This window comes from Spermophilus citellus (genome assembly GCF_964194105.1).
Source record: "Spermophilus citellus genome assembly, chromosome: 4".
NCBI lineage: Eukaryota > Metazoa > Chordata > Mammalia > Rodentia > Sciuridae > Spermophilus > Spermophilus citellus.
Window position 1 is genome coordinate 154,001,705 of NC_138185.1, and position 25,286 is coordinate 154,026,990.

At 38.1% G+C, this 25,286-nt stretch overlaps 3 protein-coding genes across 14 annotated transcripts in view; 2 read left to right on the forward strand and 1 right to left on the reverse strand.

Annotated features, from left to right (window-relative positions):
- Positions 1-649: 649 nt before the first annotated feature.
- Positions 650-10,559, forward strand: TOMM20L (translocase of outer mitochondrial membrane 20 like). 4 transcript variants are annotated; one of them, XM_081289318.1, is made up of 5 exons: positions 650-854; positions 1,004-1,047; positions 5,191-5,272; positions 9,392-9,534; positions 10,448-10,559. In XM_081289318.1, the coding sequence occupies exons 1-5, from the start codon at positions 719-721 to the stop codon at positions 10,493-10,495; spliced, it is 453 nt and encodes a 150-aa protein (XP_081145444.1). In that variant the 5' UTR covers positions 650-718; the 3' UTR covers positions 10,496-10,559. The 4 variants fall into 4 exon arrangements, 3 of the variants coding, with proteins under 3 accessions (XP_081145444.1, XP_081145445.1, XP_081145443.1); XR_014021387.1 differs by having other exon boundaries at positions 650-1,047; XM_081289319.1 differs by lacking the exon at positions 1,004-1,047 and having other exon boundaries at positions 650-895.
- Positions 10,560-10,570: 11 nt separating this feature from the next.
- TIMM9 (translocase of inner mitochondrial membrane 9) lies at positions 10,571-24,198 on the reverse strand. 3 transcript variants are annotated; one of them, XM_081289320.1, is made up of 6 exons: positions 24,061-24,198; positions 23,661-23,842; positions 20,749-20,841; positions 12,850-12,914; positions 12,046-12,141; positions 10,571-11,088 (listed from the first exon to the last, which is right to left on the reverse strand). In XM_081289320.1, the coding sequence occupies exons 4-6, from the start codon at positions 12,886-12,888 to the stop codon at positions 10,954-10,956; spliced, it is 270 nt and encodes an 89-aa protein (XP_081145446.1). In that variant the 5' UTR covers positions 12,889-12,914; positions 20,749-20,841; positions 23,661-23,842; positions 24,061-24,198; the 3' UTR covers positions 10,571-10,953. The 3 variants fall into 3 exon arrangements, with proteins under 3 accessions (XP_081145446.1, XP_081145447.1, XP_081145448.1); XM_081289321.1 differs by having other exon boundaries at positions 20,641-20,841; positions 24,061-24,193; XM_081289322.1 differs by lacking the exon at positions 20,749-20,841 and having other exon boundaries at positions 24,061-24,193.
- A 105-nt stretch (positions 24,199-24,303) lies between these two features.
- KIAA0586 overlaps positions 24,304-25,286 on the forward strand; it is a 139,489-nt gene continuing 138,506 nt past the window's right edge. For 5 of the 7 annotated variants that reach the window (XM_081289316.1, XM_081289314.1, XM_081289310.1 and 2 more), the window contains exons 1-2: positions 24,304-24,460; positions 24,864-25,157. In XM_081289316.1, the coding sequence (XP_081145442.1) occupies positions 24,899-25,157 (259 nt within the window). In that variant the 5' untranslated portion in view covers positions 24,304-24,460; positions 24,864-24,898. The remainder of the gene's footprint in view (positions 24,461-24,863; positions 25,158-25,286) is intronic. The other 2 variants (XM_081289312.1, XM_081289311.1) reach the window with 2 other exon arrangements.

The window sequence follows — 25,286 nt, forward strand, 5'->3', positions numbered from 1 at the left end:
CAATGAATCATATTATTATGTACAATCATAATGCACCAATAAAAATATTATTACTTGGGCTGGGGCTGTAGCTCAGTGGCAGAGTGCTTGCCTAGCATGCATGAGGCTCTGGGTTCGACCCTCAGCACCACATAAAAATAAATAAAGGTATTCTTTCCATCTATAACTATCAAAAAAATTTAAAAAATATATTATTATTGCCTAAAAATTCCTCCCTCTTCCCACTATTGGGTTAAGGTAGTTGGAGGTCTGCTGGATCCTTTCAGATGATAAGAGAGACAAGTTTGGGAAGTATGGGGTAGTGTTAAAAGCTGTTAACTGAGATGATCAACGCTGATGTCAGAGTCTACTAAGGTTTGTAGGTGAGGGAGCAGAGGTCTAAGGAGGTCCCATGTCCCCAGAAGCACCATGCCCAGCATACTGTGATTTGCCTCAAATAGGCACAGGGGCAGGGTGTGTCTGGAGAGGGGTTCAGAATTTGGAGTCCGATACACCTGGGTTGGAAGGCAGCTCTGCTACTCGCTGGCTGTGGGGGCCTCGCACACTCATCCTCTAAGACCCCCGGTTTCCTCATCAGTCCACAAGCCTAACTGCAAGGAGTCAACGCGCCGCTGGGCGCGCCTGCATCTGGGCGCACGGAGGCCCCGGGTCGGGTCGGGCCGACACCCCTCCACCGCCCGGCGCGCGCCCAACGCCTGGCTCGCGAACCCCGCGGCCGATGCCGTGCGTCCGCTCCTTCCTCGGCCTCCTGGGGGCCCTGGCGGCCGGCGGCGCCGTCGCCTTCCTCTGCTACTGTGTTTACTTCGACCGGAAGCGGCGTGGCGACCCCGAGTTCAAGCGCCGCCTGCGGGACAGTGAGTGCGCCGGAGGCCGAGGCGCCGCCGGAGGGGCAGAGCGGCCGCGGGGTGGGCGCCGGGCGGGCCGGGGCGAGCTGGGCCTAGGGCCCCGGGGCCCCACGCCGGCCTCGCACACCCCGCCAGCACGTGCTGCGTTGTGTTCGCAGAGAGAAGAGCCCAGCGGCCGAGGGCCGTGGAGCCCTGCGCGCAGGTGAAGAGCGTCGGAGCCCGGGCTGGCGCCGTCGGCCGCGCCGCGTCCCCATCCACTCGTGCCGCGGCCGGACGTTTAGTTTTTAATTTCTTACAGAACCGAGGGGAGGAAGGGCAGGAGGACACCGAGGGGTTATAAAACGGCAGCTGTGACACTGTAGGGCCACGCGCTTCTTTTAATTGAAGAGGGAGAAGGCGCCGTGGCCGGCCCAGAGCCCAGACCTGCACGTCCCGCTGAAAAGGCGCCGAGGCCTCGTGATACCAACTTCCAGAGCCCGCCTCGAAGGGCCAGTCTTCCAGCTGGTTGCAGAAAGCATCTTCGTCTCTCTAGGAGAGAATTTGATTTGTCACTTTAAAAGATAACCATTGCAGTCATCTCGGTGATTGGCTCAGCTCCAGTTAACTCCCATCAGCTGTAAAAGTGCCACTGAGCCTTCTTAGGCTTCTTGTGTCAAACTTAAGGAATTAAGCTCACCTTTATTTTTAAGAAGTACTTTTAGTTGTAGACTGGACCCAATGCCTTTATTTTACTTAACTTATTTTATGGTGCTGAAGATTGAACCCAGTGCCTCACACATGCTGGGCAGGCGCGCTACCACTGAGCCACAACCCCAGCCCTCCACCCGCATTCTTTCTTTCAGTCAGTCAACACCTGTTTGAGAGCCTCTTAGGTATGAGGCATTCTCCTAGGCGGGGCAGGGATCTGCAATAGGGGAATAACAATAACCCCCAAAGCAAGGCCGTGGAGAGAGCCAACAAATGCACCAAGAGCTCAGAGGAGGAAAGATCATTTTCAGGGTAGGATTACCGTGGAAGGTGTGCAGTTTACTTATTGTTCTGCTTTAAAGTAACACTTACTTTGCACCTGAATCTCTAACTTAGGCAGGGCTGGTGGGTGTTTTCCTGCTCCATTCAGCTTCGGTCAGGTGACTCCAGGGCACCTGGCTAGGATCCTGTGAAGACTCACTCCCTCACATTTGGCAGTTGATGTCTGCTGTTCCTCTACCTGGGACTCTTGGCCTGAGCTCCTGAACATGTCCTCTTCATGTGGCCTGAGATTCCTTATTGTATGCTGGGCTGGGTCCCCAGGGGCGAGCAAGGACATACCATAGAATGTTACAGAGAGTGAGGGGAAGAGTGCCAGAGCATACAGGGGCATGCATTGGGGGATTTCTTGCATTATTGAGGCCTGCTTCATTCCAGGCAGAGGAAATAACTTCCTCTTGATAGGAAAGGTTCCAAAAGCATATGTGGAAGTGGGAATATTACTATGGCTACTTTAAATAAATGCAATTTTTCTGCAGAAGACTTTGGAGAAAAAAATGCCATTGAACTGAACTAGGAATTAAGTTTGGGAGATGGCATTGGAGGAATTTGGGTTGTGGGTTCAGGGAGGCCAACATTCAGGATGGAGGGAGCTAAGGGCGCATAATGCGAAGTGGGGAATCTGCCAGACTTATCCAGTAAATCAGCTTGGCAAAGGAGCCACAGTGAGGAAGAGTGGGAGGTGAGGTCAGGGATGGAATGAGCTGAGTAGGGACGGAATGAGAGGCAAGGCTGGCTTGAAGGCAAGGTTAAGGAAAGACTCAATGGAGGGAGTTACTGAGCAGTTTCTGAGCAGGAATTTTTTTTTTTTTTTTTAAGGAGGAAAGAAAAAAATACTTGGATTGATCAGGCAGGAGTGTACTAGATGGTTTGAAAGAGAACAGGCTATTTCAGTAGTATAGGTGAGAAGTAATAAAAATTCTAAGTTATAGTGGTGTCAGTGAAGACTGGGAAGAATAGTTCATGCGGACAGATAAAAGGATCTGGGGGAAGCAGGAGTCACAGACTTCTGAGGTTTAGAAGTGAGTCATTTACAAAATAAAGGCCCTGATGCCTTGGTTAAGGAAACTGGCTGGGAGTGTCTAAGGAACTGGATGTGGGATTAGAGATGCCTTTCCCAGCCTGTTTGGGACTGAGTCTAGAATAGCTCCATGTCCTTCTTCTCCTCCGGTGCCCTTATTCATGGTTGACCTTGAACCTTTGTGTGTGTGATTATTTAATGGTTTTCATTTTTTTGTACCAAGGAGGGCTTTTTTTTTTTTTTTTAACTGTCCATTCCCTCTGTGTCTACAGCACTGTTTGGCATATATTTATGGAATATTATTCATGATAGGCAGAAAGAAGCAGCTTGTCAATGCACAGACTAAAATTGCAGTCTTCAAGATGTGCTGGAGAGATAGCTGAATGGTAGTTTGGTATCTTCTAATGGAGGCCTTAGAATGTCAAACTGTAAAGTCTCAACTTTTCTCTGTTATAGTGGATAACCAATGATGATGACTTTCAGAGAAGAGATGAAAAAACATTTTGGGGGGGATTGGTCCTAAGGGTGCTTTACCACTAAGTTATACCCCTATCCCTTTTTATTTTTTATTTTGAGACTGTCTTGCTAAATTGCTAAGGGATGGAATGAGGCAAGGCTGGCCTTCAACTTGAAATTCTCCTGCCTCAACCTCCGGAGTATCTGGGAGTAGCCCCTGCACCCAGCTTGTTTTGCTCTTTTTTTCCCCCATACTGGGGATCAAACCCAGGAGTTCTCTACCTCTGGAGCTACATCCCAGTCCTTTTTATTTTTTTTATTTTCAAGACAATCTCACTACGTTGCTTAGGTCCTTGCTAAATTGCTGAGGCTGGCCTCAAACTGGAAGCCACCATGAGTTTTTGAATAATATAAAGAAAGAAAATTTGAATAATATAAAGAATAACTGCATTTCTCATATGTTGGAACCAAGGAGTGCTGTACCACTGAGCCATGCCCCAGCCTTTTTTGTTTTTTGAGACAGGGTCTCATATGTAAATCACTGGAATTACAGGTGTGTGCCACCATGCCTAGCTTGTTTTACTTTTTTAAAGAAGGTTAGTCTGGTGCCATTGTGGAGATTGGAGAGGAGGAGAGAAGTTGAAGGCAGGAAAATAAGTCATTGGCAATCAGGAGGGGAAATAATGAAGATCTGCATTATTTCAGTGAAGAAGATGCAGAAACAGACTTTTTCAAATGTTCTTTCATATAATCTTGCAAAAACTTTTCTTGTTTTGTTGATGAATAGCCCCCAGGCAGAAGAGAGATGTCTTTTCCTATTTCTTCTAGAATTTTTCTTCCTTCTCACCTCAGGACCTTTTGTTTCCGAAAGTATGTTCCATGGACCATCCTTATTAGATTCACCTGGATTATTTGTTAAAATATGCAGATATTCTAATCCTAGCACCAGCAATTCTGTTTCAGTATGTCAGGGGTGGCCCAAGGAATTCTTATGGGCAACCAGGTATTTTAGACTTTTATTTTTATTTTTGCAGTGCTGTAGGTGTTACTGATCCTTAGCATGTTTGCTGATAAAAGCTTAAAAGGTGACCTCTCTCCAAGGTCATCCCATTTAAAAAATATTATTCTTGGGGAAAACAATTACCTAAATCCTCTGGATATAAAAGACTAAAAGTGAAGTAACTGGTAGTGTAGTTGCTATTTCTGGGCCAGGGTTTGCCTTGAAACACCAGCCCTAGGTTCGGTACCAATGATGATGCCATCTTATGGCCATGCTTACCTTAATGAACCAGGCTGCAGCAAACCAAAGCATCCTTCTAATAGTCACCAACTGCCTGCCAACCCCTCACCATGTCCTTGTGAGCCTGTGAGTACAGAATCCTTACTATAGCTTCTTGCCTCCCTTACTAGAGAGTTACTGCTACCTGAACAGACATCAACCAAATGACCAAAGTGACCCCACAGGCCAGAAAAATAATTGCAATATAATCAATAGTCACTGTTGATCCAGGCAAGAAAATAATATTGCAACATACAAAGCTACCTTTGTTATACTCATTGTAGTAGTATTTCTGCTGTGGATTTAGTAGTTAAGATAAAATATGGATAAGAGTTATTGCAAGCATCTCAACCTACTTTGATACATTGCTGTGTATTTTTATCATTTGAAATTACAACTCCATTTTAGGAAATTGATTTGAATACTATAAAGAAGAACTGCATTTCTCATACGTTGGATTTAGAGACTAGGTTCAAGTTTTTTTAAATAAAAATCAATTTTGATCAGTAACCATATACTTTACAATCTTTACTCATTGTTAAAACATTTTAAAAATCTTTCAGTTTTGGGATCCAGCACCAAATGAAAAACTACAAGAACGTTTTTTTCAAGAGATACAGATGGGAGAACTTTGGCTATCTAGAGGTAAGAATGTAAACATTCCTTTGTGAGTTATTTATGATAATTTATGTTCAGGAAATATTATTGATTAGGATTTGTATGTCAAATAGCTAGCTAGATGGGTTAATCAGCTTGTTGCAGTTAAATTGCCCAGCATTTTCACTTCATTACACTAACACCTCCCCCCAATCACACTATAATAATTAGTGTTCAAGTTTATGTTCTAGTCTGAGAAGTAGACAGGCAGGGAAACAAAGCCATGTATGTCTCATTTATTTTTATGTACAATTCTCAATATATGAATTTTCAAAATGACTTTTTTTTTCTTTGCACCAGGGGTTGAACCAAGGGGTGCTGTGCCACTGAGCCATCCCCCAGCCTTTTTTTTATGTTTTGAGACAGGGTCTCATTAAGTTGCGTAGGACCTCACTAAGTTGCCAAGGCTGGTTTTGAACTTGGAATCCTTCTGCCTCAGCCTCCCATCACTGGGATTATAGGCATGCACTACCTCATCTGGCACCCTTTTAAATTTGAGACAGGGTCTTGCTAAATTGTTCAGGATGGCTTTAAAATTATAGTCTTGCTACCTCAGCCTCCCAAGTAACTGGGATTACAGGTATGACTTAAATAATATAAACAGGAGTGACTTTTACACAAGGTAATAAAGCTTAAGACTTTCATTTACATAGCCCTTTCCCAAAACCCACTGACAATTTTTTTATTTATAACTTTATGTACCTTTTCTTAAATTGTGTGTGTGGGCTCATAAAATCTCAATTCCTCTCTAGATATGGATACTTCCTGAATATAGGGGCAATTAAAATATATAAAACCTTTCAGCTTTAACTGTTATTATAGTATGATAGATGTAGGGAAAGAAAATTAGAATTATAACTTGAGAGAAAAAAATTCATAATTCATGGTCCACATAATGATGTTTAAGTCAACCATGACTGCTGGTATAATGGTATGTACTACATAGCTAGGTATGTAGTAGGCTATATTTTCTAACTTGGTGTTAACTACACCGTATTTTTCACTAATTGTATTATTTTTGTATTTTACACAGTGATGCAGTAGTCTAATGGTGATGCATTTTTCAGAATGTATCCCCTTAGGATTGGAGATGTGGCTCAGTGGTACATGCTTGCCTAGCATGCATGAGGCCTTGGATTTGATCCCCAGCAGCTCAGGGGAAAAACAAAAGTATCCTCCATATTAAGCAACACACAACTACTTATTTGATCATATTTTATTCCTCTTTATGTTCAAGGGCTACCATGTAATAATTTAGTTAGATTTAGAGGTGGATAAGTTATTGATGTTATTAGAACAAAAATTGCAATTGTTTGTTTTACAATTTTGTCCCTCTCTGTGATCCCTAAAGTGATTGACTCTTTAAGATTATATTATATACTTCTGTATAATGTAGTTTGCAATTTTGGCTGCTAGTTTAAGTATCTTCAAACCCCAAACTGATTAAATCAGTCTCTGGAGGTGGGATTCTGGCATCACCATTTTTTAAATCTCCCTAGGTTAATACAGTATAAACTCAAAGTTAGAACAAGTGTTCTTTTTTTTTTTTAAATATTTATTTTTTAGTTGTAGTTGGACACAATACCTTTTTTTTTTTTTTTTTTTTTATTTATCCATTCTATGTGATGCTGAGGATCAAACCCAGGGCCCCACATGTTAGGTGAGTGCTCTACTGCTGAGCCACAACCCAGCCCTATAGAACAAGTGTTCTAGTGGTAAATTTTCGCCCAGCTTTTTGCAGTTTTCTCAACTTTTCCCATTTTTTCAGCCACTAACTCCAATTTTCATTACTTTGCTGTCAGATAGAACATGCAGGTTGAGTACCCCTTATCCAGAATTCTTGGGACCAGGTTCTAACTGTGGAATATATACTTATACATAACAAAATGTCTTAGGGATAGGACTTAAGTAAAAAAAAAATGGAATTCATTTATCCCATATACACCTTATGCATAGCCTAAAAGTAATTATATACAAAATTTTTAGTGCACCAGCATTTGAAATGTGACCTGCTACATGGAGTTAGGTGTGGAATTTTCCACTTGTGGCCTTATGTTGGCGGTCAAAAGTAACTTGATTTTGGCTGGGTGAAGTGGAGCATGCCTGTAATCCCAGCTACCTGGGAGGCTGAGGCAGGAGGACTTTAAGTCTGAGACCAGCTGTGGCAACTCTTCAAAATAAAAGCAAAAAAAGGGCTGGTGATGTAATTCAGTGGTGAAGCACCTCTGGGTTCAGTCCCCAGTACTATTAAAAAAAAAAGTTTTCAATTTTGGAGCATTATGAATTTTCAGATTAAGGATGCTTTACAGTTCTCCAACTATTTTAATTGTGGATGTCTATGGAGCCAGAAATTTTGATTGGTACTTCTGGGGAGCTGGTGTAATTTAATTTATTGGCTGGTTGACTTAATTGACCAAATTGTTTTTGTATTCTATTAGTACCTCAATCTTGAGAGCAGGTACTGTATGTTTTTTCTTGTGGTATTGGCGATTGAACCCAGGGGTGCTTTACCACTGAGTGACATCCTCTACCCATTTTTTATAATTTTTTGAGACAGAGCCTTGCCAAGTTGCTGAGGCTGGCCTCTGACTTGATATTCTCCTGCCTCTGCCTCCCAGGATGCTGGGATTACAGCCCTACACTACCACACCCAGCTTTTTTGGTTAAAAACTCAATACAATCGAAGAATTTGATTTAATGCATCACCTCCATAAAGCTATATTGTTATAAATAATAAAAGCCTTAATGGAAATTTCTAATGTTGGAAATGTAAAATTAAATATCTGGAAAGGCACAAAACTTGTCTTGCAACCTACATATTGCTTGTATCTACGTCAGGTCATGTCTTTGTGGTCTTTCAGTTTAAGCTTCTTGGGAATGTATTTTTACATGAATATGCTTTGTGTAGTTTCTATATGATCATTTATTTCAACCAATAAATGGAAAATTTGTTTCAGTTAGTGGGAATCTATTATTATAACTGTAGGGAAATGTATTTTTAAGTTTCCAAGTTGTATGAAGTGTGTCAAATTTCATTCCTTAGGATTATATAATACCTGAAGACAGGCAGCATACTGCCTTCAGAGGTCAAATTTAGCTTCTATTCCTTTTTTTTTTTTTTTTTAATATTTATTTTCTAGTTCTCGGCGGACACAACATCTTTGTTTGTATGTGGTGCTGAGGATCGAACCCGGGCTGCATGCATACCAGGCGAGCGCGCTACCGCTTGAGCCACATCCCCAGCCCAAGAGAGAGAGAATTTTTAATATTTATTTTTTAGTTCTCGGCAGACACAACATCTTTGTTGGTATGTGGTGCTGAGGATCGAACCCAGGCCAGGCCGCATGCCAGGCGAGCGCGCTACCACTTGAGCCACATCCCCAGCCCTAGCTTCTATTCCTAACTGTGGCATAAAAATAATTTTGAAACCTTAAGTCAGTTCACTGATCTTTGCATTTCCTAAAAGTGGAACAAGAGAGTGAAACCAAGTTGTTCCATGTTCTGACTTGAACAGAAATACTACGGTTACTTTCCAATCTTCGAATATAAGCCAATCTTCCTTAATGCATTTAAAAACAACTACTTATACATTAGAGTTTATAAATCTCTTATTCTTTTCCCTCTAGATATTACTTCATGTTATGCTGAATCTTGCTTGAAGTCTTTAATAGGATCTGTTTTTAAAAAGTTTAATTTAAATCTCCATCAAATCCTAAAACAATTAAATCAGAATGTCTGGAGGTTAAGACTTCAGGTTTAGCAGGAACATTATATTTCATATTTTAATATTTCACCCGTCACACAGATAACTCATTAATAAAAGATCACAACATTACAATACTCATCATCCATCCCTTACATATACAATATAAGAATGCACTTCCAACAGAAAGAGGACACTTGTTATAGTTTGCCTCACAAAATTATTCCTATTGCAGCTTTAACATTGTGACACTCAATATTTCTCCTCACACTTGAACTCTATTCTTCATGGAACTTGTCTAAATATTATTGATGTTTTAAAATCCAAATTGCTTTTGTTAGTAGTTTGTAGAATGTGTATTTTGAAGTACATTAATAGTTTGCTGAAAACTTAATGTGTTTCAGGGGACTGTAGAATGGGAGTTCAACATCTTAGCAATGCCCTTTTATTGTGTGGGCAACCACGGGAACTTCTGAAGGTTTTCAGACATACACTCCCTCCTCAGGTATTTGAGATGCTGTTGCAAAAAATCCCCCTTATTTGCCAGGTGAGCACATTTTTAACTATCTTTGTGAAATATACACAGTAAATAACCATGTGATTACATAGAAATAGCAAAGTACGTGAGTGAATTGCCTGAAGTTTAAGAGTAAAATATCTGAAGTTTTGTTTGTTTCCTTTGCTTTAAGATGAAGCCAGCCTGTTTTTCATGTTTTGACTATAATGAATTACATATTTTTTTAGTATTTATTTTTTAGTTATAGGTGGGTACAATATCTTTATTTTATTTTTATGTGGTGCTGAGGATCCAACCCAGTGCCTCATGCATGCTAGGTGAGCACTCTACTACTGAGCCCCAGCCCCAGCCCTGAAATACATTATTTTGTTATTATACTTGTTTCAGCATTTCTGCTTTAAAGCTGAACAAACAGTATTACTTTACTTCCCACAAACATGATAAAACATATAAATCACTTTGGTAAATTTAAACATTTAGGCCAGTTAGTGTTCCCTTAAATACAAGTTTATATTGGTAACAAAATCAATTTATAAGCCAATTGATTAAGATATTAGTTCTCTTACATTTACCAAACTCTTTGGTATATTTCTGTATCAACTAGAATTTCCTGAAAATACTGGGCTGTTTCAGGATAAATCTCAAGATACTACTTTAATTCTAGTTCACTTTTTTATCTACTGATCCCATGTCAAGACCTGCAATAAAGTATATATTGTTGGTTAGATTCAGAATCATTCATGTTGGACTCTCGGCTTTTGAACAAGATACACAACAGTTCAGATTCCACTAAACTCAAGCTAGTCTTGGAATGTTTCCTGAAGATATATGAAAATGTAGCTAGGATAAGAATGTATGATGCCCATCCTGGCAAAGTAAGGGAGGCAAGAAAAGGATCATGAATTGAAATGATTAGCAAGTAACTGTTTTATGTATTTACCAGCAACTTGAGGCAGAAATGAATGAACAGGAATGCTTGGAGGATGGATGATCCTGATTGAAAAACATTTCAACGTATCCACAGTCCAGTCAGAAAACTATGGTTCTATATAGCATAAACAACTGCTTAGTGATATTTCCATTTATTTCACTTTTAGAATAAAAATTTTTCTATCTCATACATGATTGGACACATATTTTGCTTTAAAATTAACAGTCACAATGGAAGAAACAATGGTTTATTTTTCTAATCAAAGGACCAAGCTGCAGAATCTTAAGGCCTCAACAAATGTATCTTATTATTTTCTCTGAACAATAAGATCTTCCTTTTTATTATTCTTGGTGAACAGCGATGTTGTTTCTTCATTGGTTTCCATTGCCAAAGAGTCACGACAGGTGGTTTTACATGGTGCCTACCGCTTTCAGGGGATTCCATCACATGAATCCTCATTTCCAGTGCAACAGCTGTTGGCAATCTTTCATTGAAAGTCCATCCATCAGGATTTCTCTTTATCGTGGTTGACCAAGGAGTCCTGCTTTGGCTGCCAGGGCTTCATTCTGCTGAATATGATATTCTTGAAATCTCATGGATATTCTTTGTGTCATTTTTAAATATTTCTGTAAGCAATGTTCTGAACAGGTGATCTAGAAAAGGGAAGATCCAAGAAGCAATGCGAAAATATCAGTTTTAAAAAATGTACATATTCTAAAAGAACAACCAGTAGGAACTTTGCTTTTCTTTAAATATTGGTGAACTAAGTAGCACAAATGGGTAGCAAGTGACCATAGCTTTAAATTGTTGATATAAGAATTAACATATACTAAATGCCTACCAGTTTGTAGGCATTAAGAACACTGATAGGTCCTTGTCTTTATGAAGCTTCTGAACTAGATTTTTTTGTCAGTATATTTTAATATTAACTGAAAGCCCAAATTCCTATCCTCTTAGTGAATATATACTTAGTAGCAGGTTTGTTCCTTTTTTAATAAGAAACCCCATTCTCAACATTTTAAATTCTCAACCTTTTTACTTCTTAACAAGAATATTACATTAGCATCTCTCCTAAAATGTCAGTTATTTAAGAAGTACTTATTGATGGCTGGTTATATGTTAAGTTCTTGTCATGAATGTTACCAATATAAATGTTTTAATGAGGATATTAAAAGTTAAGACTTCTAATAGGATTGGGGTTCAGAACCCACCTATGCAATATGAACCACCACATTTAAGCTTTGCTTTTTCCAATGCCAACCTGAGTTGTCAGGGACACAGAAAGGCTGTATTGTTTCTTTAGCCAGGCCATCTCTACTGAAAGGTAATTATTGAGAATCTTTGTGGTAGAACAGTAACTCAGCAACCCCAAGTATCTTCTCTAAAAAGGTCTGTCTTGGTACAATGTGACTTTCACATTAAATTTGGCATCATGAAACATTCTATGCTCATAGATCCTTGGCAGCTTCAGTTCCTCCAAGCAGTGGCTCATAAAAGGCACATAAAAGGCAGCCCAAATTCCTGTAGTAAGTAGGAACAAGTGAAATGCTTAGGGGCATCCTATTGTTATGACAAACTTAGAGAAATTTAGTGAGCAACACTTTTCATACCTCTTCAGGTTTTACTTCTCTTGTTGTAAAGTCTTTTACACAGTCCAAAAAGCAGGTTTCTGTAAGTTTATTGTAGGTTCCAAGGAATTCCCTAAACTAAAATAGAAAGTTCTTTAATACTCAGTTTTTGCAACAAAGATGCTTCGAAACTTTACCAATATTTTGTATTTAAACAAAATATTTTGTCACACTTGAAACCATAGATTCTCTTGCTAACTTAAATAGGTGTAATATGATCTATAAAATATTGTTTACTTCTACATTTTTGCTGTCTGAATATTGACCAGAATAAAAATATAAATGTAGTCAGCTGTGGTGGTACATTCCTGTAATCCCAGCTACCCAGGAAGATGAGTCAGGAGGATCACAAGTTCAAGGCCAGCCTGGGTAACTTAGTGAAACCCTGTCTCAAAACAGAAAGGGGTAGGGATATAGCTTGGTGATTGACTAAAATGTGTGAAGCCCCGGGTTCAATCACCAGTAATACACACACACACACACACACACACACACACACACACACACACTCAGAACCAGGTGCAGTAGCCAGGTGTACATGCCTATTGTCCCAGTTACTTGGGAGGCTGAGCCAGATCACTTGAGCCCAGAAGCTGGAGACCAACATGGGTAACATAATGAGACCCTGTCTCAAAAACAAAAACAAAAAATCCTTCATATAATATCTGTTCTTAGAGATGAAATACAACACTTATTTTGTGAAATCTCTGACTAACCTGGTTGCATCCAGTAGTGCTTTACGTTTTGTTCCCCCCAAATCCTGTTCCCTTAATTATAATACCTTACCTGTTTTATCTGATCAGATTCTGGTATTTGTGCAGCCATATTCTTTTGGTATGTTTATTAGTCACCTGATTTAAAAAAAAAAAAAAGGTCAATCTACATTTTTTTTTTTAAGTTAGGTCAAGAGTTAGATAATCATTGTTCATATTTTATAAATTTCCAACTGTGTACATAAATTATATGTCATCCCCAATCTCACAGATCATTAATGACAACAGAACCTCACAATTTACAGTGAAAATTTCTAATGTTAGCTCTGGAATTCAGTTCTTGTCTTACCTAAATCTACAGCTTTAAGACAGTTTGCTCTGAACTCTAGTGTCTTCTTAAAATTTCTTAATTATTCCACTGGTTGACAATTTAACTCTGACCTGAGCTGCTAATGATTCTTTTACTGTATGTAAATGTGAAGTTTCAATTAATTCTTAACAAACACCACTCACTTTTAAATCAACAATGCTCAAGAAAGATACTCAGAATTCCAGAAGATGCTAAAGGAAAATTTCTGAAGTTATACATTCTGGAGTTCATAAAGGGCAATCACAAAGACTTACTAGAAACTTCTAATATAACTTGGGGGCAACAGAAAGGAAAAAAAAAAAAACTTTCTAAATTACTGAGGTTTACACATATCCTAAATGTAGGACTTCAGTTAATCTAGATTCAAGAATGTGTATATTGTTTATTTACTGTATTCTAGCTAGTTCTAAAAAGTTTGAGCATATCATATGAAAGGTTTATATAAAATAAAGCTGTTTAAAACAGAAATTAAACATCATGTAAAAGGAAGACTAAGCAACTACTGATCACATACACTGTAATGTTATGCGTTATATTCAGCTTTGAGTTCCCTAATAAACAAAGCAGAAAAGATAAACTGTATGTATATATGTTTCTTATTGGATCGTCAATTATTTAGTTGCCTTGAAAAGCACAAAAACTAGGAAATTAAAGTTTAAGGCAAAGCATATGACTCTACTATCAAAAAATTAACATTCTCATTTTTAGTAAAACATATAATCAATGTTAATTTCACTTTAACCACTCCCAACCATGTATATAATTTCCCCCCTTCTGTATTTACTTTTCCCTCCTCTTTTTTCCTTATCCCGAATATTTGTGATAATTACTGATATTTTAAAAGTCATAAGCAAGGGAAAGCATCAGTTCTTTTCTATTTGGTATGCTAATCTCATTTTAGATGTTATAGCTCATAGTTTTCTTTGGAGTAATGATTAATAAAAGGTGTAACTGTGTATATCAAAGAACTTTGGGTTTAGTAACAAGACAGACAACCCTTCCAAATCCCTTTTTATCTGCTGTTGAACAAACACTTAGTAGAAATTTTAAGTGAGCCCAAAGTTTAGGCAACTAGTGTTCCATAAACGCCTTGCAAGTTAACAAGAATGCTCTTTATTTTATTTCACAGTGTTATAAACAATATGTATATATATTTTACTGTAGAAACTACTTGGATAAACACCAAGAATTAATTGAAGGTAACCATTTTTCAGATATTGCTATATCACCATATGTTCCAGGTAAGGTACTATCCATTAGTTGTATGTAAATGATCAAACATAGATTCCAACCCCTCCAAATAGGCTTGCACAGAAATCCAAGCCTATTTAATCATCTTCCATTATCATCATCAAACTTACAGTTTAGAATCTTGGCAGTTATGATTCTAATTAATTAATTGGTATATGTTCATTCAGTAAACACTTGGTGAATGTACTGAAGACAGTGGTAGTTATGAAACTAGCTTCTGACACTATGCTTCTGAGACAAGATGCATTTTTATGGCTGCTATAAAACACCACTACCCAGTTAAAGAAACAGGATTCCATATGTATATCATGCAGTGATATTGTTTAGGACATGTGCTTCCAGGAAGATGGCGCAGCTGTGCCTTTCCTCATTCCTTTAACATGTACAACTAAAAATCCTACATTATATGTAAAGCAAATATAAGAAGACTTTTGAGAGGTGGATGGAAAGTAGCAGACTGGTTAGGACCTTGCACTCAGAAACACAGGGGTAAATTTTCTGTATTTTTTAGTTCTTTATATAGACTTAAAAGCTGAAGAAGCTGGCCACCTGCAAATGGGGGCAGGAAAAAAAAAAACCCACCACACACCAAAAGCTTGGTCTCTAACCAAAATTGCAAGACAGAAGACTAAATTTAGGCAGTAACCACTATATACCTAGCAAAGTCCACAGAAAAAACTGTCACTTTTATCCCTTCACACATCAGCTTAGGCCAACTGGGAAGCCTAGATTTCCATCTACAAGGAATGTAATGAGGTGCTCCAACACCTACACTGTAGTGCTGCTAGAAAAGGCTGGTTAGGGAAAGGGTCATTCATCCTGCCAGGCAGTAAAAAGACCCCCATCCCACAACTAACACCAAGTGTCAGTGGAAACCAGACAGGGAGACTAGCTTCCATCCCAATTTCTTTCCTCTGGGATAGTATCAAAGAAGGTCTACTTGAGATTCAGGACTTGCATTACTGCCCCATGAAGATTAGGCCATATGCCCTACTGTGGTATCAGTAGAGGCCACTGGGGAACAGTAATGAGGTACTCCAGTCTTTCCCAGCTAGGAATGCCTGAAAGCATTCCAAAATTCAGCAAAAGACATAAACCTAAAATTCAAGAAGTTGAATGAATCCCAAACAGCATAAACCCAATGAAATCCACATCAAAATTTAAAAACCAAAAAAATCTGAAAGCAGCGAATGAAATACAACATCTTTCTATAGGTAAAAACTAATCAGGATAATAGTACATTTCTCATCAGAAACTATGGAGGCCAGAGGAAGAGGAACAAAATTTTTCAAGTGCTAAAAGAAAAGAATGGTCAAACCAGACAAATGTATTTAATGAAAGTATCCTTCAGAGATGAAGAAGAAACCAAGACATTCTCAAATGAAGGAAAACTAATAAGAATTTTTTGTCCACAAATCTGCCTGAAATAATGTTTAAAGATTTTAAACAGAAAACAATAAAAGTAATGCTGGGACATAAAGAAGAAAAATACAGTAATAAAAAAAAGTTCAGTATAATACATTTTCCTTCTCTTCTTGAGTTTCCTATCTTATTTTCATCAATTATAGCAAAAATCACAAGACCATTTAAGGTGGTTCTAAATATATGTATGCAATAGCTGGGTGCAGTGTGCATGCCAGTAAATCCTAGCAACTTGGGAGGCAGAAGGATCACAAGTTCAAGGCCAGCCTTAGCAATTTATTGAGACCCTCAGCAACTTAGTCAGACCCTGTCTCAAAATAGAAAATAAATAGAGCTGGGGCTGTAGCTCAGTGATAAAGTACTCCTGGGTTAAATACTCAGTACAGATATTCATTCAGAAAACTGTAGGTAAATCAAAATGGATCACAGGACTGCAGGAAAAGAAACAAAAACAAAAACAAAAAGTAACAGGTTTAAACCCCTAGTAGATGGGAAAAAAAAAACAATCTAAATATACCAGTTAAAAGACAGACTGGGAGTGGATTAAAAAATATCATCCAGGTATAAATGGTCTACAAGAAAGTCTTCATATTTAATGATACACACAGGTTAAAGACAAAAGGATAGGAAAAGTTATACAATCACAAGAAAGCAGGACTTTAGATTAGACAAAGGGGAATGAAGGAAAGAGAGGGGGGATAGGAATAGGAAAGACAGTAGAATAAATTGGACATCACTTTCCTATGTTCGTATATGACCAGAGTAACTCCACATCATGTACGACCACAAGAATGGGAAATTATTACTCCATGTTTGTATGACATGTCAAAATATACTCTACTCTCATGTATATCTAAAAATAACAAAAAATAAAAAAAAGAAACAAAGCTATTCTAGTTGTAATTTAAGTGAATTTCAATTAAAATAAATGAATTTAATTAAATGTTTAAAATATATTTGTTAACAAGGAATAAATACTCATGATGTTACAAAAAAACAAAGAAAGCAGGAATAGCTAATATCAAAGAAAGTAGGTTTTAGAACAAAGAAAATTATTAAAGACAGAGACACATAGGGGTTGGAGTTGAAGCTCAGTGGTAGAGTGCTTGCCCAGCTAGTGTGAGGCACTAGGTTCAATCCTCAGCACCACATAAAAATAAATAGATAAATAAATAAATGGTATTGTGTCCATCTACAACTAAAAATAATAATAAAATAAAAAAGGACATATAGACCAATTTATCAAGAGATATAGCAATCCTTAATATGTATGCATCAAACACAGCAATAGTTGGGTGGGATGGTGCACACCTGTCATCCCAGCTACTAAGGAGGCTGAGGTAGGTGAATTGCAAATTAGAGGTCAGCCTCTGGCAACTTGAGAGATATTTCTGTCTCAAAGGAGAAAGAAAGAAGAGAGGACCGGGATATATCTTAGTGGTAGGTGCTTGCCTAGCATGTGTAAGACCCTAAGTTTAAACCCTAGCACTGAAAACAAAACAACAACAAAAAACTGCATTTCTGTATGTTAGCAATGAATATAATCGCACACTGAAATTATAACACCAATGACAATTACTAAAAAAAAACCCCAAAAACGATATGGATAAAAGTATGTTTATGTATAAAATGCTAATAATTAAGACATAATAAACAGACGTGTCATGTATTCACAGATTAGAAGTCTTTTTTTTTTTTTAAGAGAGAGAGAGAGAATTTTTTAATATTTATTTTTTAGTTTTTTCAGCGGACATAACATCTTTGTTTGTATGTGGTATTGAGAATCGAACCCGGGCTGCACGCATGCCAGGCGAGTGCACTACTGCTTGAAAGAGTAAGGATGTCATTTTTCCCAAGACTGATATGTAGACTTAGGGTAATTTTAACCTTGAATTAAGTCTGTCACCTTATATAAAAATCAATTCAAAATGGATTAGGGACTTGAAATATAAAATTATTAAAATTTTTAGAAAACTATGAGAACTCCTCAGACATTACTGCTAGATAACATCAAAAGCATAATCTGTAAGAGGAAAATTTTGATTAAATCTGATTTCAGCAATACTAAAAACTTGCTTTGTAAAAGATACTATTAAGAGGACAAAAAGATAACCACAAGGCAGGCATGGTGGTGCACACCTGTAATCTCAGCTTAGGTATTTTACCAAGACCCTGTCTCAAAAAAAAAAAAAAAAATATATATATATGTATATATATATATATACGTATATATATATATATATACGTATATATATATATATACATATATATATATATGTAGGGAGGGAGAGAGAGGGCTGACACTGTAGATGTAGCTCAGTGATACAGAATCCCTGGGTTCAGTCCCCAGAATTTAAGCATAATAATTACTTATCATTCACTCTACAATTCTGTTCCTAGGCATTTAGTTTAGAGAAATGCAAGCTTATATTCATACAAAAATCTGTCCCTGGTTATTTATAGAAACTTTATAACAGTTGAAAATGGGAACAACTCAGATGTTCTTTACTGAGTATTTGGCTAAACAAACTTCTATCTATACTATGGAATACTATTCAGCAACAAAAAAGAGGCATGAATACATACAGCAGCTTGGAGAATGATGCTGAGTGAAAGTCAATCCGAAAAGGTTACATACTGTATAATTCCATTTATGTAACATTTTGAAATGACAGAATTAAATAAATGAAGTCCATATTAGTGGGTGCCAATGGTTAAGGGGAAGGGGGTGAGACTGGAGTGTTGCTTCAAAAAAGGTAACATGAAAAAGCTTTATGATGGAATGTTCTGAATCTTGACTGTATCAATATCCATATCCTGGATGAGATATTGTACTCCAGTTTTATACAGTGTTACCATTATGGAAAACTGGGTAAAGAGCATAAGATCTCTATATTATTTCTTATAGCTGCATATGAATTTACAATGATCTCAGAATCAAGAGTTTAATTTTAGAGAGAGAGATTGCACAGTATTATAATCCGTGCCCCCAAACAAGATGCAGCAAGGTAAATGTTGTTAGCAAGAGATCCAAATTGGGCTAGAGTGGTGGTGAAGCCTATAATCCCAGTTACATGGAAAGCAGAGGCAGAAGGATCACAAATTTGAGGCTAGCTTGAGCAACTTAGCAAGATCCTGTCTCAAAAAAATCAAAAAGGGGGCTGAGATTGAGGTTGTAGCTCAATGGTAAAACGCCCCTGGATTCACCTTCAGTTCAGTGTACCTGTCTCTGAAATTTACAGAACATTTAAAAACTTTATATGTTCTCTATCTCTAACTTTTGTACTGAAGTGGGTGGGTAGAATTCCAAGTTAGACTTCTTTTGGATTCCCACTCAAAAAACAGTCTGGAAAAGATCCAAGAAATGGTAAGACGACTTTATGAAATTAGTATGACATGAAACTTTTTTGTGGGAACTTAAAAAATACAAGGACAATAAAATATGTATTAAGGAACTTGCTTTACCAGCAGGAATCTGGCTCAAAGTACAAAAGGCCATCCACCTGACCTGAGCTTTCTCACTGTATCTAGGACATGAAGCAAACTAGATTTTCCACACCAAAAAAAAAAAAAAAAAAAAAGAGAGATCTGATTTCCTTAGAATTAAAGTCTTAGAAAATTTACACGATGACTAACAATAATCTAGGTCTCTTATTCCTATCCCTGTATTCTCTCAGGTTAAAATTCATGTTTATTGATTTTTTCATCCAGAAGTTAGAGATAGAGAACATATGAAATTTTTAAATGTTCTGTAAATTTCAGAGACAGGTACACTGTGCTGTCAGTCCTCCCAACCCCCTTACTATGCAATTCATGATGACAAATGATGGATATCATTGGGAAGTCTTTGGCAAGATATAGATGAGGAACACCCCAAATGATACTGGTATGAATTTCTTTTTTGAAATTTTTTTTTTAGTCATAGATGGACACAATACCTTTATTTTATTTATTTACTTATTTTTATGTGGTGCTAAGGATTGAACCCAGTGCCTCACACATGCTAGGCAAGTGCTCTACCACTGAGCCACAACCCCCGCCCTTGTGGTTTGTTTTAGTTGTCTTTTAATGTACATTCCTTAAACAGTCTCCCCCTTTAAAAAAAAGTTTATTATACTATAAAAGTAATATAATCTACTGATTATACTGAAAGATCACTGCTAACATTATGAGTTTTTCCTAGAATCATTTGATTATGTATTTTATTTTTTTAAACATTTCCTGGGCCTACACTTAAACTCAATATCAGCTAATAGTCAGCAATTTCCACCCCACCCCCAACCAGCAATTTTCCTTTTTTTTTTTTTAAGATGTTGATGGACCGTTATTTTATTCATTTATTTATATGCGGTACTAAGAATCGAACCCATGCCTCACACATGCTAGGCAAGCGATGTACCACTGAGCTACAACTCCAGCCCCAGCAGTTTTCTTAACTCTGCCTAAATCTCCATAGCTTATTTATTCTCTGTAGTGTTATTATTATCAAGATTATGATGAAACTAACCACAGACAACTATTCCTAGGAAACAGTGGAGATGCTCAAATGAATGATTTTCAGATTCACTCTATAGTGTAAGGTCTTCTAAATCTTTCACCATTCATTGTTAATCCTGAGGTACACTGACTGACAAAGACCAATAGCCACACAAAACTGCTGATGGTGAGAGCAGCAATGTGGCTGTCTTTTTAATTGATTCTTTGTTTCTTTTCTTACAGAAAAGGCTTTTAATTCTAGAGGCAAATATCCAATCAGGAGTTAGTGTCAGGCTAAATCCCTGAAAGCTGGTGTAGGAGAGAAAGGATAGAACTCTAGCTTACCTCTTATGAATGATGATAGCAATGTTTAGTTTTGTGCCAAACGATATATATTATAGAACCAGCGAACTTAATAGTAAAGGGAGATCTTATCAGTCATCAAGCTCAAACCTTTTCTGATGCATGAGTTTCCTTTTTGTTCTGGAAAAGTGGTTGTCCAGCCTTTGCTTGAACGTCTGTCTCCAGTGAGGCCTGATTTCTTACCTGAAAAATTAGGGTGTTATAGTATGACTGCCGAGGCCCTTTGGAGCTCTAACAGTCTTTCTGATGAAATCTAAAGTTCTGTGGCAATGTTATTTTTTAAAAAGCTTCTTCTTTTTTATTACCAAGTTAAATGATACATCAGGTATTTTTCCTTCTTGCTGTAATGGGGATCAAACCCAGGGCATTATGCATGCCAGCATGCACTCTACCACTGAGCTACATCCCCCCAATACCCCTCTTCCCCTCTATTCTGAGACTACAATTCTTTAGCATACTTAATGTCATCCTACATATTATTACATCTTATATGATTCTTCTAATAACCCTGGGAGGGAAAGTTTAGAAATGTCTACATTTATAAGAGACCACTTTACAAACAGTAACTGCAACAGTAGGGGCCTAACTAAGGTGTTGTTCAAACTTTAAGCAGTGTTTTCCCTCTTACACCTTAAGACCTATGTTTCCAATAAGCTGTTATTTAGAATACCATTTATCTAAAATATATTCTCCAAATAGACAAACATGCTGTAAGCTCTTCAGACCCTTTCTTCAGCAACTGTTATTTTTGCTTACATTTTTTCACATTTATTAACCATGTCTATTATCTCTTCTTAATGCACCTAGTAACTTCCCTAAATTATTTTCCTTTCCTTCTCAGAAAGGAAATCCATTTAGCAAAGAACAAAAGAGATTTCAAAGGCCCAGAAAAATTTTATTTCGGGTGAATATCATCACATAACAATTTCCAGAAATGTATAATACTAAATAAAATAAATTAACCAGGACATGATGGGAGATACCTTCCATTTCTTTTTAAAAATCATATGCAGATTTGTACCAACTTTGAAGCCAAATCCTAATTCTGCTCAAACTTAGTTTACAATAAATGATTCTTCTGATGTCCTTGGCCCTATCAATATAATTGCTCCTGGTCTTTGAGGATTGGTACTGGTAATTGGCATCTTACGGTTCAGGCAAAGATCATATAAAACCACTGAGTGACAAGTAGTTGAGGAACAGGATATATCTATGATCTTAAAGCAGCTCCATAGGTTACATATCACAGAAAGAAAAGTACTCCTTCATGTTGGAAAGATCATAGTTACTAGTCATATTAACCAAGTAATTAAACCTAGCACCACATACATTGAGTCGTGGCATTAGGTATTTTATGATGGGACCCACTAAGGCACAGAACATTACTTATGTGGCATTCTTTTTTAAAAAAAATGCTCTTTGATCATTAGGGAATAATCAGGAAAATCCACAATATGCAATAACTGAAGAAAACTGGGCTGGTCTTTTAAAAAAATGCAATAAAGAAAAGGTTGATGTAGATTAAGAGACTGAAGAGTGTTGAGAACTATACATAGTGTGTGAACTTTGATTGGAACCTGATCAAAGAAACATTAAACACTTCCTGGATAATTGAGAAATTTGAATGTTATCAAGTATGATAATTTATTGATGTTGTGTAATACGATGTCCTTAAGGAGACACATGCTGAATAAATTGTGGTTAAAGTTCATGTTTGCAACTTACTTGCAAATGGTTCAGCAGAAAAATTTTATCTATATATGCTTGGAGAAAGCGTGGGAAAGAAAAAGCAAATACATATTAAAAAAAGGAAAAAGGGGGGAAAACGCCCTTCTGACCCCCCCCTTTTTTTTTGTATCAGAGCTATCAGTGTCTTTGAGGTCAATGTCTAAACTGTTTTTACTAACTTGTTTAATATAACCTAATAGGTATCACATGACCCTTTAAATTATTTGTAGCAGATTTAGGAAGTTATTTTAGTCAGATTTAGGTTGTCCAACAATAACTCTAATGACCCTAACAATGATAACTCATTGTTAACCAGAGCAGTTTTGAGAGATAATCATACTGTTTTCAGACTGGAAAGACTGGCTTCAAGAACTGAGCCTTGGGCACTGGAGGATGACATTAAAGGGATTTTTTTTTTTTATTTTATTTTATTTTTTTTTTTAAAGGGATTTTTAAGATCCAAATTATTCAAGTCATATTAATAAATGTCTTTGCTTAATAAATGCCTTAGAGATAAGAGGGGCAAGATAAGGTTCCCCCCCTCCCCCGCCTTCACATTCACACCCAAGTTTCACCCAGAAATTATGGAAGTTAAGTGATCATAAGGTCTCTGGCAGCTCTGACACTGTTACACTTATGCAAACTGTGAACAAATAGGTTCAACAAAAGAGACCAATGTTAACGGGGAAAATGTAACTGACATAATAGTTGTTAATTACTGAAACTCTCAAGATGCAAAAATAAGTGAAATGTTCTCCAGAGCTGTCCCGTAGGTCTAGACGTCTATGAAAGTAGGCAGCTTTTCCATCGGACTACATATTTTACTTTGATTAATCTATTTTAAAGCCTACACACAGCAAGGCGAAAAGGGAAGGCTCTAAGCAGTGCGTCTTCGAAAATGAGCAGACAGCCCTGGTAGTCTAGAAAGGACTGGAGTCTAGAAAGGATTTTGCAGTTAAAGGAGGGACTCCAGCATGTCAGCGCAAGGTCGCGGCACAGAAAACCTTACAGCCTAATTCTCTGTCCCCGCAAAAGACCCAGACTCCCCAAACCTGAGCTTGAGGTGGCTCGGGGCCTCTGCTTCCCACCCTGGCAGGCTGACGAGGCCGCCGCGTAGGTCCGCACCCGGCCCGACGCGCTGCCGGGGTCTGCAGCCCCCGCGGCCCACACACATCGCTGCCGCTTTCTCCGGGGACCCTGCCACCGTTCTGAAGCTGACCTCCGCCCCCCACCCGAGAGCCCAGGATTCTGAGGGCAGAGAAAAGAGACCATACTTAATCACAGGCTCTCGCATCCGACTGGTAAGAGGCTGGGGGGCCGCAATGCAGGCGGAGTCTGGGGGCTGAGGGTCGGGGTCAGGGTGCCGCCGCCGCTGGATCGCACAGAACACGTGGGAGCGGTGATGTCAAACAGTACTTAAACTCTTTGACGCAGATTCTTTACAGCGTGGGGAAATCTAGGGAAAAAATCCCGTACCATAAATGAATTCTGAAATCCACTAAAAATTAACTTCGTGGCTGTATGCTTAACCAACGCTCTCTATTCCTGACTGACTCTCCCTACGACCCGAATCTATTGAAGCTCTTTGGAAGACTAATTTACTTAATCCCACGGTCCTAACGGTCTTCAGGAGCTACAGTGAAAATAATCCCTAATAAACACGAGTAGTGTTACCAGTCAGGTCAGGAGCGCTTCAGTCGAAGATGAGTCCCTCGAATTTTAGCCAATATCTTAATCTTGTAGGGAGATGTGATGTCTTTAAAATAAAAAATAAATTCACATCTCTTTTAAGGTTTTAACAGTGTAAGTTTGTTTCCACCCGGACAGGGATGGAAGGGCACGGGAGAGTACTTGCGTTTTGGTTGGATGGTTTGGACGCTTTTCTTGGCGTGCATGCGTGTTGTGTCTCAAGGGCGGGCTTAAAAGGAAGTGGGTGTTGAAGCTGTTGTCAGATCAGACCACGGACTGCGAGGTTGCCGGCTTTACTGGAGACGCAGAGTGAATTTAGGCGTCCGGTGATTGCATCTGGAGGCGTGTGTAAGACTCTGTCGGTGAAGAAAGCTTTTAATCTTATGTGGGTGATTTTTTTTTTTTTAAACAGCATTTCGATTTTGCCTGCTTGACTCCCTCTTGAACAAATTTTAACCCCGTTTCCACATTTGTTTGTCGTTGCACTGCCAGCCCTCAGGTTGGGGAGGGCATTAACTTTGTTGTTGCTCCCTGGCCATTCTATTGTCATCCCCTTTTAGATTCATTGGCTTGGTGCATTAATAGACTCAGTGAGTTTTATGGCTAAATATGACCTAGTCGTCTTTGGTCCTGGATTAAGTACCAAAAGTTAAGTTCCAGCTTTGTGAGTATTCTCCTTAGAATTTAAATTTTTAAGTTAATGACTGCATATTCATAATCATTTTTGGAATTCACGTTCTTTTTTTTTTTTTTTAATATGCCCCTTTTCCCTTCTTGTATTCCCTTAGTCCTCAAAGAGGTGGAAGTTTTATTCAGGAGTCTTATGAACACAGAAGAAAGTTCTTCCATTCAGAGTTGTGGGACTAGGTTTCTTGCTAACAATATGATAAGCTCCGAGTTTAGCCCGGGAAAGAAAAAAAAGGTTAAAATGCCCGCGAGGAGACTTCGTGAGGTCCTTTCTCCGAATCAGGAAGACAATTTGGCTTTGTGGAAAGATGAGTTGCCCCGTGTTTCTCCAGTGTTGTCTGCAAATAAACGTCCTCCTGTTCGAATGGGGACTAACATGAATGGAACATTGCATGGTATGTTATTCCATATACTGTAGTTTTTCAGCCAGTTTTCTTTTTTGTAAAACTTAATCTTTATTTTGGTTATTGTGCATCAAAATATAGGGGATTCTTAATGTTTAAATTCAAAAGTGTAAGATATTT

What these genes read in the sequence shown, in the direction of transcription:
- TIMM9 (XM_081289320.1), bottom strand. Translation starts at nt 12,888, where the DNA reads ATGGCTGCACAAATACCAGAATCTGATCAGATAAAACAG. An exon ending in AATCTGATCAGATAAAACAG is followed by an intron (nt 12,142 to 12,849) that starts GTAAGGTATTAT and finishes TTTCTATTTTAG; the next exon opens with TTTAGGGAATTCCTTGGAAC. An exon ending in GAGAAGTAAAACCTGAAGAG is followed by an intron (nt 11,089 to 12,045) that starts GTATGAAAAGTG and finishes TCCCTTTTCTAG; the next exon opens with ATCACCTGTTCAGAACATTG.
- TOMM20L (XM_081289317.1), top strand. Translation starts at nt 719, where the DNA reads ATGCCGTGCGTCCGCTCCTTCCTCGGCCTCCTGGGGGCCCTGGCGGCC. An exon ending in CCGTGGAGCCCTGCGCGCAG is followed by an intron (nt 1,048 to 5,190) that starts GTGAAGAGCGTC and finishes AAAATCTTTCAG; the next exon opens with TTTTGGGATCCAGCACCAAA. An exon ending in AGAACTTTGGCTATCTAGAG is followed by an intron (nt 5,273 to 9,391) that starts GTAAGAATGTAA and finishes AATGTGTTTCAG; the next exon opens with GGGACTGTAGAATGGGAGTT.